This window comes from Glandiceps talaboti, chromosome 8 (assembly GCF_964340395.1).
Source record: "Glandiceps talaboti chromosome 8, keGlaTala1.1, whole genome shotgun sequence".
Lineage (NCBI taxonomy): Eukaryota > Metazoa > Hemichordata > Enteropneusta > Spengelidae > Glandiceps > Glandiceps talaboti.
This window is the reverse complement of record NC_135556.1, coordinates 15,333,100-15,343,788: the sequence shown is the minus strand read 5'-3', so window position 1 is coordinate 15,343,788 and position 10,689 is coordinate 15,333,100. Positions and strand designations below refer to the sequence as shown.

At 35.7% G+C, this 10,689-nt stretch overlaps 2 protein-coding genes across 2 annotated transcripts in view; both read left to right on the top strand.

The window, feature by feature from the left end:
• The first annotated feature begins 240 nt into the window (after positions 1-240).
• On the top strand, positions 241-5,355 carry LOC144438962 (uncharacterized). Its single transcript, XM_078128192.1, has 3 exons — positions 241-426; positions 3,158-3,208; positions 4,604-5,355. The coding sequence occupies exons 1-3, from the start codon at positions 397-399 to the stop codon at positions 4,712-4,714; spliced, it is 192 nt and encodes a 63-aa protein (XP_077984318.1). The 5' UTR covers positions 241-396; the 3' UTR covers positions 4,715-5,355.
• Positions 5,356-8,023: 2,668 nt separating this feature from the next.
• LOC144439076 (uncharacterized) overlaps positions 8,024-10,689 on the top strand; it is a 5,010-nt gene continuing 2,344 nt past the window's right edge. The window contains exons 1-3 of the mRNA XM_078128328.1: positions 8,024-8,287; positions 9,420-9,621; positions 10,648-10,689. The exon at positions 10,648-10,689 is cut by the window's right edge and continues 188 nt beyond it. Coding sequence (XP_077984454.1) covers positions 8,153-8,287; positions 9,420-9,621; positions 10,648-10,689 — 379 coding nt within the window. The 5' untranslated portion in view covers positions 8,024-8,152. The remainder of the gene's footprint in view (positions 8,288-9,419; positions 9,622-10,647) is intronic.

The following is a 10,689-nucleotide window of genomic DNA, read 5'->3' as shown; positions in this document are numbered from 1 at the left end:
AGTTTTATTTCGTTTACAGTAATTGAAAAAAAAGGTGAAAAATGAATATCATACCTCATAGGGGTGAACCAAATATTTGTCAACAAAAGTGGAAAATGAGACTTAGAAAACAAAAAGTTGAGAAGAAAAATACGTGGAGAACAAGTAAACTCCTCTCTGGCCAACTTCATGTCCTATCGTCGTATGGGGGCGCACTAACCATACAAAACTTTTGCTTATCACTTCCGTGTTTGCGTTCAAAGGTTGTTTGATCATCGGTTTATATTTAGTCATCGTCGTCGTTCACCAAAGGTTGACCGTTGGACTGAAGTTATACATTGAACAACACCCGTATCGTGTGTTTGGAAGAAGAAACAGTACTAAATCAATTTGGTCAAACGTCTACATCGATAAATCATGAAGGAATGGCCTGAACTCGTTGGAAAGGTTAGTTATAGTTGATAATACGACTGCAAATACATACAGTGCACAGTGTATACATATATTACATGTACACTTTTGTGCTGTTCATTGTATGCAAGCAACGTTTTAACTTGTTTGTGTAACGAGAAGTATTGACGTTCTTTTGTCCCGTGTATATTACTCATCCGCCCAACCTGAACCAGTACTTTGTAGTACAAAATACTCAATTACGTATTCTATAAACCTGGAAATCATGCTCAAATAGTGCCTATTTTGTTATCCCATGGATCTATTATTGATCTCAATATGGTTATCCTTAGACACATGTTAGAGACGATACAGTATGGGCATGGAAGTGGGTATGGGACACGACTCTCTGTCTTGTCTTTGGATGTATTAGTTCAACTTCACTTCAATTTACCAACAACCGCCATTTAATAGCTTGGCGAAAAATGTGCACTGCGCCTACTGGTAATCAGAAGAACTAGTGTGGTGGTAGCTAGCCTGCCTGTAGACTGGAAGAACTTGAAGAACTACAGCTGCTACACTATTTCAGCTATCCTAACTGCCTTACCAAAAATCAAAATGGCAGTTAGGACAGCTGAAATAAGGTAGTTACTAGTAGCATTAGTCCTTGGCTAGGTGCTAGATTAACCAGACATTTCAGTTTGTTTGGCAAGGACACCACGTCAGTGAATATATATTGTAATAAACCAGAAACAACATCATGTGTCCACATTTAGTTTTAATCTGTCGAAAAATTATAAATTGATATCCTTGGTACTAAGTCATTTGGCTGAAATATACAGTAACTCCATGGGCGTAATATTAACAGAACAAGAGCTAGAATTGTTTGTTTTGGGATTGGGACAAAAAGGGCATGGGTTTGGTCTGTAATTATTATCCATATATGCAGTGACTGTTACACCCTTGCCATAGTTAATTATTTATGCAAAGTCAGGTCACAACATGCATATAATTAACTACAGTACAAATAAATTAGAATTCATTAAAGGGGCACAAGCTGAGTTTATAACTGTACATGTACGTGTACGTGTTTGGGCATAGTTTTTACTGTACATTTTAAATGATATACCTGCGTTATTGCACCTACTGGGGATGTACACTTCGCCACCAATTGTAATTAAGTGAACTCAAACCTGGTATTGAGATATAAGTTATAAATGATCCGAAGATGTAATATATGATACATATCAAAAAAATATTGAGTAAATTCCTACCATGCAATTGACTGTTCTAACAATGTCGGAAGACAATTGTAATGTTATAGAAGACAATGCATCGACATTAACAATACACAGGAATGTGGTTTTATTTACATGTTTTCACTTAAATAAAATCTAGCTTATAAACTCAGCTTGTGCCACTTATAACAATCATGTATTCCAAATTATTTTGTATGAAAACAGTACCAAATGTAAATTTCAGTAATTTAGCAACTAAAAACACCCAATATTTAGATATTATACCCCAATATTTTTCATCATTCAGCCATGGAAATTATGAGTGACCAGCAAGGGGGCCTTGTCACTGTGAGTCGCTAGATGAGTAGTGACAACCCTTATAGGTCACGAGTATTTTCTGGCTGAATGAAGAAAATTATTGGGGAATAACATAATTATACCATCGCCAGTAATATGAAAAAATATTGGGGACAATTTTGAGTGTTTTGACTCATATTTCAAACACAGCAGAATCAATGAGATAGACGCACGTTGTCGTAGACATAGAACAACCAGAGTATAGATTCCATATGTTTTGTTGAACCTGGCTTGTACATGGTATATATATATATTACATGTATAAATTGAATGCCACAAAATGTCCTTTAAAAGGAGAAGTCCTTTTTATCTATTCCTTCATTGTGATACATGTATTTTTACTTTCGTTTTGGCTATTGGCCCAGCAGCTTGGTGAATAGTAAAATTGTTGACAGATTGACCACACCCATGAAGTGGGTCAAGGTTCAAAAGGTCATACCTGTTTGTCAGACATGTTTATGCTGTAGTCAACTTTACACACGTTTATAGTTTTAGTTTTAGTACAAAAAAAACCCCTCTGTACCTTTTACAATGTTAATGCATTCTCACAAACCAAACCAAAGATTATTTTTCTTTCAAAATAAAAAACAAAAAATTCTTGATGATGTCTTGGAAAGCCTAAAAGAGGCTGTGGTTTACAACGATGTGTTAATGATATTTTTTTTAAAGGAGAAAAAAATTATTTCTGTTGTTCTCTATTGACATGTAGTTCCTAGACCAAATACTTCCTGAAAAAAAAAAATCCCTGTCGACATCTCATATTTTACTGTTTGTTGACAAACAAGTAAACATGTCTGATTGTCTAATTTGTGACTGTTTACATATGGACATCAAGCCAGTGTACACAATATGATTAACAAAGAGATAATTCAGCTAATAAGGATTGAACAGTTCCACAAAATGGTTGGTTTTATTTTTCAACAAGTAAAAATTAATAATAAAACGGATAAAATTTACAACCATTCAGGCTTTGCCACAGTGATTGATTTTAAATATTGGAGTGCGTCTCCAGTTCAGCCATACTTTCAGCTTCGGCCCTCGCTATCAGTACGCGATTATAGTAGTATTGCTACAGATCGGAGCGCGGTGATGACTTTAGTTTTAGATAAAACGTAGCAAAAAAGCCGCGAGCAACTGTCGCCAGTCTACAAGTATACCAAACTAATCTCTATGTGTGTATATTTATCTTACAGACAAAGGAAGAAGCTAAAGAATTAATTCTAAAAGAATGCCCTGATGTACAGGTATGTTATATATATATATCAATATTACAACAGTATGGGAGCATGAATATCAAATTACATTGTACCTATATATGTATTTACAACTTCCATCATGTTTAATTCATAGCAGTGTATCATCTGTTCATTCCACAGTTAGAGATAGCCCAATGTGGTCAGATTTCAATTCTTCAATTTCTTGTCTAGATGTGTGAGAGAGAGAGAGAGAGAGAGAGAGAGAGAGAGAGAGAGAGAGAGAGAGAGAGAGAGAGAGAGAGAGAGAGAGAGAGAGAGAGAGAGAGAGAGAGAGAGAGAGAGAGAGAGAGAGAGAGAGAGAGAGAGAGAGAGAGAGAGAGAGAGAGAGAGAGAGAGAGAGAGAGAGAGAGAGAGGGGGGGGGGGACTGACTGACTGACTGACTGACTGACTGACTGACTGACTGACTAACTAAGTGCTGGTGTTTTCCACATTGTAACATATATAGTGGGGTCAAAGGTTACAAGACAGACATGCAGTAACATGCCATCATTGCCTATATCTATAGTGAGGATGACCTGGGGTAAATTTATTTATACATATAAACAGTGTAAGAACATAGTTTTAGTGTTTAAACAAAAGAACATGTTGACTAAAACTTGAAATAAACAAATAAACATTCATAGTAGAAGTGGAAATTTTCTATCTGCAAAAATTGTGTATAACTACTGGTTTCATCATTGTCATCGATGGATGACTCATCCACGTTCAGCAGACAGAACGTTTTACCATACTTCATTCACTTGGCAACGTTACCTCACATTAGCAGATACTGATGGGACAAATTGATCCCATAAACTCATTTATCACAAAGTGTTCTATAGCAACACACTTCAACAAACAGAGGTGCATGATGATAGAGAAGTGCTAACTATGTTGAAATGGAATATGTAGAGACAAAGTAATGCATACTACAGATTATTAAGATTTACATATAAGGGCAGAATAATCTTCTGATACCAGCATCCTAAAGACACCATTTGTTCCTTTTCTTACACTGCTACTCCACTTTTGGAACAGTCTTCCCCACAGTCGTCTTCACTCTCACTCTATTAGTCTTCCTCCCACTCTGCCCGTAAAACTTACCTATATCAATCTTAACTCTCACTCATTTACTCACTTCATTTTCAAATTGTTTCTCAGTATTTTCATATTGTAAGTAGTTCATTGCTTCAGGTGAAAGCATAATGTTTCAGTGATTATACATATATGACATATTATACCCTTACGAGTTCAGTCCACAGAAATCTGAAAAGCTCCAATATTATTCCCCAGCATTAATTTATATTGAACAAGACAGCAGTAATTATAAGACCAGCATTTTTTTCTGAATGTAGAATTTGTAATTGTATACAATTATATTATTCTTGTATATCATTTCACAGGTTGATTATTTACCTGAGGGTTCCATGGTGACAATGGACTTCAATGAGAAGAGAGTAAGAATATTTATAACGGAAGAAGGAGTGGTTGCTGTCAAGCCACGTACTGGTTAATGGATGGATGGATTGACATAATTTTTCTTACTTACAAGTGCCATGTTAATCAGGATCAATCAAAGTTTTTAATCACTTTTATCATCAATGAATAGACACTGCAATTGGGTATACAGAATATCGGTGATGTTAATTTAAGTAGATTATTGACAAATAGTTGATCACGTGTTTTAAAAATGTCTGTACTGAAATAATCTATCAATGTTATCATTCCTAGAACACAAAACAACAATCAAGCAATATCTGTGTTACATCACAAAATTACTTGCCTGAAGGAATTTTACAACTCGTGATCTACCAAGTGAATTTTTTTTTTACAATTTTGTTAATTTTAAATCAAAACTTCATATATTTTAGTAAGTTTGAACTAATAGTTATTGAGTGACTGCTTCATTTAGGAAGCATAGCCTGTAAGATATGTCCTTTTGTTCAGCCCTAGCAGGTATCGCAAATCATTTACCTGTCAGGGTGGACTGATCGACTTTCGTATCTCGCACACTAATAGAAATTAGCACCATGCACATGCAACTTTACTTCCTTCAGCTGTCAGTATTTTCAGAAGAATGCCTATTGTAAGATAAATTGAAGAATTTGGAAAGTGGTCAATCACTGTTGTCAGTCAATAAAAGTGATGTTGTGTGAAAGCTGAAATGTATGTGTATGCGTTTCTTATTGCTATGGTCATAGCTTGTATGATTTTATCAAATGGTCATCATAGATAGCTAGTACGATTTTTGACCAAAAATGACATTATTTTACCCAAATCACACACTTTTGATGTGATCATTTTGCTTTGAACAATTTCCTAAACTAGACACCACAAGTAATGTGCCCACAAAATACCAAGGCAATCGGTCTGGTACTTTTTGAGTTTACACACACACACACACACACACATACATATATACATACATACACACATACACACACACACACACAGACATACAGGCACTACACCATGCTTATAGTACTACAGAACCTTATCAGTTCAGTTGTGCTAAAAACAGGGTCGCTAGGAAACAAAAAAACCCAGATTTTTACCACTCATTAAAAACATTACATACCACACACAAAAAGAAAGTACAAACAATGAGATAAGAAAATGAAAACAGTTTTAAAAAAAAGACTGAGAAATTTCATCATTTTACAGTTTATATTATGCTATTTTGAACTTCAAAGAGATATTTAATCTGAGTGCTGAGTATATCATCCTAAATATGGGAATTATTTCATAGCTTTCTCCTTTTCTGTATGATATGAGTGTAACCTGAAGCCATCCAGCCTATTTCCTTGTTTCAATCTCACTTGTGATAAACACCCTATGTGATTGTTAATACATGTAGAAGTATTAGCTACCAGGGTTTTACCGATTCTATTTCGGCATGGTGTGTAATTAGACAAAAACATGTGATAATACAGTGTTGCAGGTATAGATTACAGTTCCTACCAAGTGAAAGCCCTTGTACGGACACACATTACCGATTGTGGACTCAACAAGATGTATCTAGAGTAAGATACATCTTGTTGTTCAGCCCCATCACTGAGGCTTGTGTTTGTAAGCTGATAACGTATGTGGCACAATGAGTCACTGCTATAACATTCCAAACTATATACAAGGAAAATACATGTGTGGGAAGGACAGCTAGATGTCTGCAGTACAGTATATGAAATATCCAGAATTAAATTATCGATATCAAGTGTATATGTGATGCCACATTTCTGTAAAATCTACATCCCCTCCGGTAAATTAAAAGCCTAACCCCCCCCCCCCTTGTGGGGCCAATGACGGAAAAAACCCTAACTTTATCGGGTTTAGTGAGTCATTATCTACAGTAAGAATTGAAAAGACACCCAAACTTTGTTGGAGTTGTTACATGAGAAGAATTGAAATGGCACCCTAAATTTGTTGGAGCTATTATAGAGCAGGAATTAAAAGGGCAATCTTATGCATGTAACGTTACAGGGCCCTTAGGTTACTATTTAGTATTAGAATTGAAAGGGCACCCTAATATTGTTGAGGTTATTATCTATATTAAAATTGAAAAAGGAGTTATTATTAGCTAGTTGGAATTAAAAAGGCAGCCTTTGAGTTATCAGCTAGTATAAATTGAAAAAGGTATCCTAACTTTGAGCTATTTTCTAGTACGATTAAAAAGGCACGCTAACTTTGGGCTGTTTTCTAGTAGGATTGAAAAGGCTCCCTAACTTTGAGCTATTTTCTAGTATAAAGTGTGAAACAAATACTATATTTGGTAATGTTTTACTAAGTTGTCTATTTCAATAATGAAATGGTAATATTTTGAAATGAGACAAGATGACGTCATTATTTTATGGGCCTACAGCAAAGGGGATTTCCCAAATGATCTCAACGATTATATAGCTATTACAAAATTAGGTTATATCAGATTTACATATTTATGTCAATTAATGTGTAGGCGTCACTCACGTGTGCTGTGTGTATGTATGTATGTATGTATGTATGCATATATGCATGCATGTATGTATGTATATATATGTGTATGTATGTATGTATGTATGTATGTATGTATGTATGTATGTATGTATGTATGTATGTATGTATGTATGCATACCGTGATGTATGTGTATGTGTGTGAGTGTGTATATGTATGTATTTAATGCATTGCAATTATTAACATATATTTTTAATTCCATGTATATTAAATAATTTTAATTTGAAAAAAAACCCAGCACAAACGACTAACCCATGTCTAATTAAGTAAGTAAGCACGACTTAAACGTTACTATTAGTATATAGAAGTATGATACTTCCATGCAAATAGTAACTGAATAGAAATATATTGTAAGTTATAGCCATTTATTAATAATACAAATTGTTTCTGGTCAGGACAATTTGTCTAAAGTGGTGCGACGACGCGATTTTTTTTTATTCTCAACAAACCTGTCCCGTACTGTTCTTTTTATTTAGTACTTTAGAGCAAGTCTGTATGTGGAGCAGATGTCATTTGCTTGTTCATGATTGGCCCTGCAGTTGTCTTCACTGAAGTAGGTAGGGAGGGTTGTTTTTGTGTTTCCCCCCGGATCTGCAGACTGCACGGGCTGGACAAACACGGAAAAAAAGACGCGAGGGCGTGATGCGCGCGCTGACCAGAAACAATTCTTCTTTTTTTGGCTTAATCGGGTGTTTTTCGTGATGCAGTTAGAACACTTTTTGATACACGATATGTGACATTTCCGACATTATTCCAGTGAACACGGAAGGGAGTTTAATAAAACATGGTGACAACATTTGTTATTTATAGGGGACCCGTCCAGTATATATGAAATAGGTCACATACTGAACCATCCATAAATTGACGCGGTCTGTGAATGAATCAACTAATATTGTCGACAAGAACCTTTACAAGTAAATAAGTGCAGATCGTGTTATTATCTAGTCAGTTTCGCTTGGTTGCTATCATGATTGCGTTGACTTCGAAGAATACATTTCATTTCATCACTTTCATGCTGGTGGTACTAAACTTGAATCTGTCAGCAACAACTTCAGTTGCGTCACATTTTGGTAGACAACGCCGAGGACATCAGCTCGCACGGGTGAGTATGTTTTCCTTCTTTTTGATATGCGACGGACTCATTCTTAGGTCATTGCTTGGCAATGCCGTGGTTTTTTTTATCATATCGTTGCGAATGATATGTTACTACTTATAGAACCTATCATATCTGCCTCTCTCTCAGTCAAATTGTGTAGTCTTGATGTTAAAATGGTATCGAATCATAATCTGAGAGATTTTGATATTAGCTGAAAGAGAATAGCACCAGACTAGTGAGTTTGAGACACAGTGTTCGTAGCAAAGACTTGGCGTGGCGCTAAATAAAGGTCCTGTGGAATAAAAGTTTGACTGTGAGATCTGAGTCCTTTCTTTGGCGTCAGACGGAGAACAAAACTGTAAATACATTTAGAGACATTAAACCATACTTGTATGACGTCATAGTATTATAGCAGTGTTCTTTTTCAAGAATAGCCAAGAAAGAGGCGATTCTGGCAGCGCCTCTGGCGTTCTTAAACACCGTGTGTGCGATATGTGTGCGAAAAAAATAAGTCAGGCAGATACAGGTGCATCGCATTTTAGTTATTCAACCAACCGTTATTAATTCAAAGAACATTCTCAAATTATTCATGTATGGTGATGCGGATATTGATACCAGGATATTGCATCACGTCATGATCGGTACTCGATACTTTCTCGCCACCGTTGTCACAGCCATCTGTCTTCAGCTTCTTCCCAGGGTCATCTCATTCCCAAGCTCACAAGTGAATGTACACATAATGTACCTTGACTAGAACTGTTAGTAAATTACAGTATATGTTGCAAATAGATTGGAAGTTTCACCAGTTGAAAGATACAACGTCATTTTACGATGTAAAAAATTCTATAAAACATACATATGACATTATGACTCTTGTGAAAATTATATGTATTTAGTAGTTTTGTTTCAACTACGATCTTAATATTCTAAAAATAGACATTCTCTAAACAAAAGCACTGGGCGCTTGCCGGTGTGAGGGCGCTAACCCGAGTAATTACGGTGTATACATTTTTGATGGGCACTACTTTTTGTGAAATACTACTGCCTCTTTTTTAAGTTTTGAACTTTTGGTATTTTCAGTCATAGAATCTGTTTCAAATTGTAATTTATAATAACAATTAATATTTGTCGTTTACAGATGACAGATGATGTAACGGATAAAATTACAAAGGCGAACACTCTCCATGAGGCACTCCGGATACTTTATCCGTCACGTGACATCAACGACATATTAGAACACCTATTTGTCCGGAAATCAGTAGACGAGCCTATGATTTACATGATAAGTAGAGCCCGGCTGTCAAGAACAAGAGAAGCTGTATCAACTAGCCAATGGAAAGGTATGGTATAAGTTTCAATATTTATATAGCCCACTAACAGAATTGATTGATTGATTGATTGATTGATTGAACGTCTTATATGAACGTCTTAAATACATCTTGGGAAGAAGAGAATTAAATGATAGTTTAAATCCAAACTTTTACTGACAGTCATAGAAAACTTTTAACACAGTTGTAACCTGCTCTAGCTATAACCGAGGTATCAATTTTGTGAATCAGACAACCAACTGTATTATTCACATGTCAATTAGAAGTCTCTTTTAGCTATAAATAGTATAGTAATAAGTTGATAGTGTGAGTCATTTGGGCGATGCAATTTGGGTGCGGACCCAGAAATAAATTGGATTGGATATATTGTACCATACTGTGTATATTACTACACAAACAAATTTATCCACAAACACATTTACCCGTGTATATCTATTCCGTATCAAGTACGAGGCGAGCTTTGAAGATTCAATGTCGAATTTCATGTGGGGACGAAGCTCTCTCGACGACAGTATTATGTACATGTAGTAGATGCCATTCTCGCAAACCAGAGCTGTTATTTCTTCCGCGACACTACGAAATAACGTTCTTGGACGGTGCCGTAAAAGAGGCTGTGGTTTACGACGGTGATCAGGTGTATGACTTGCAAACTTTACATTGTAAATAGATTAGGAAAAAGAACCATAAGGAATTATTTAACTAGTCCTGGAATACGATTCGTGAGTGAATTGCCTATAGGAACAAGCGTCAGTGCGAGAGCAAATATGCATCTTTTCTTAAAATCGAAACTGTTGGCTATTTAATGAAAAATACACAAATCTGTGCTCTACTGCAAATTGAACGTACAAATTCGCAATAATTGAAGCATGAACTGTTCGAGCTATTGTCTCAACTTTGTGATTATATCACCTTTCCGTAATCCATCTCCGAAGATTTTCGCTTGACTCATATATGTATAGCGAGTAGAGATCTGGACATTCATCGCTCCCATATATATCGTTTTTTTACTAACCACGATGAACTCTTTACACAATTTAGCGGAACAGGAAGATTTCCAGGAACTTGCAGAGGAAAAGAAGA

Bases quoted from the DNA above. Each gene is read 5' to 3' on its own strand.
- LOC144438962 (XM_078128192.1), top strand. From the start codon at position 397: ATGAAGGAATGGCCTGAACTCGTTGGAAAG. The intron at 427-3,157 runs GTTAGTTATAGT...TTTATCTTACAG, and splicing joins GGCCTGAACTCGTTGGAAAG to ACAAAGGAAGAAGCTAAAGA. The intron at 3,209-4,603 runs GTATGTTATATA...ATCATTTCACAG, and splicing joins AAGAATGCCCTGATGTACAG to GTTGATTATTTACCTGAGGG.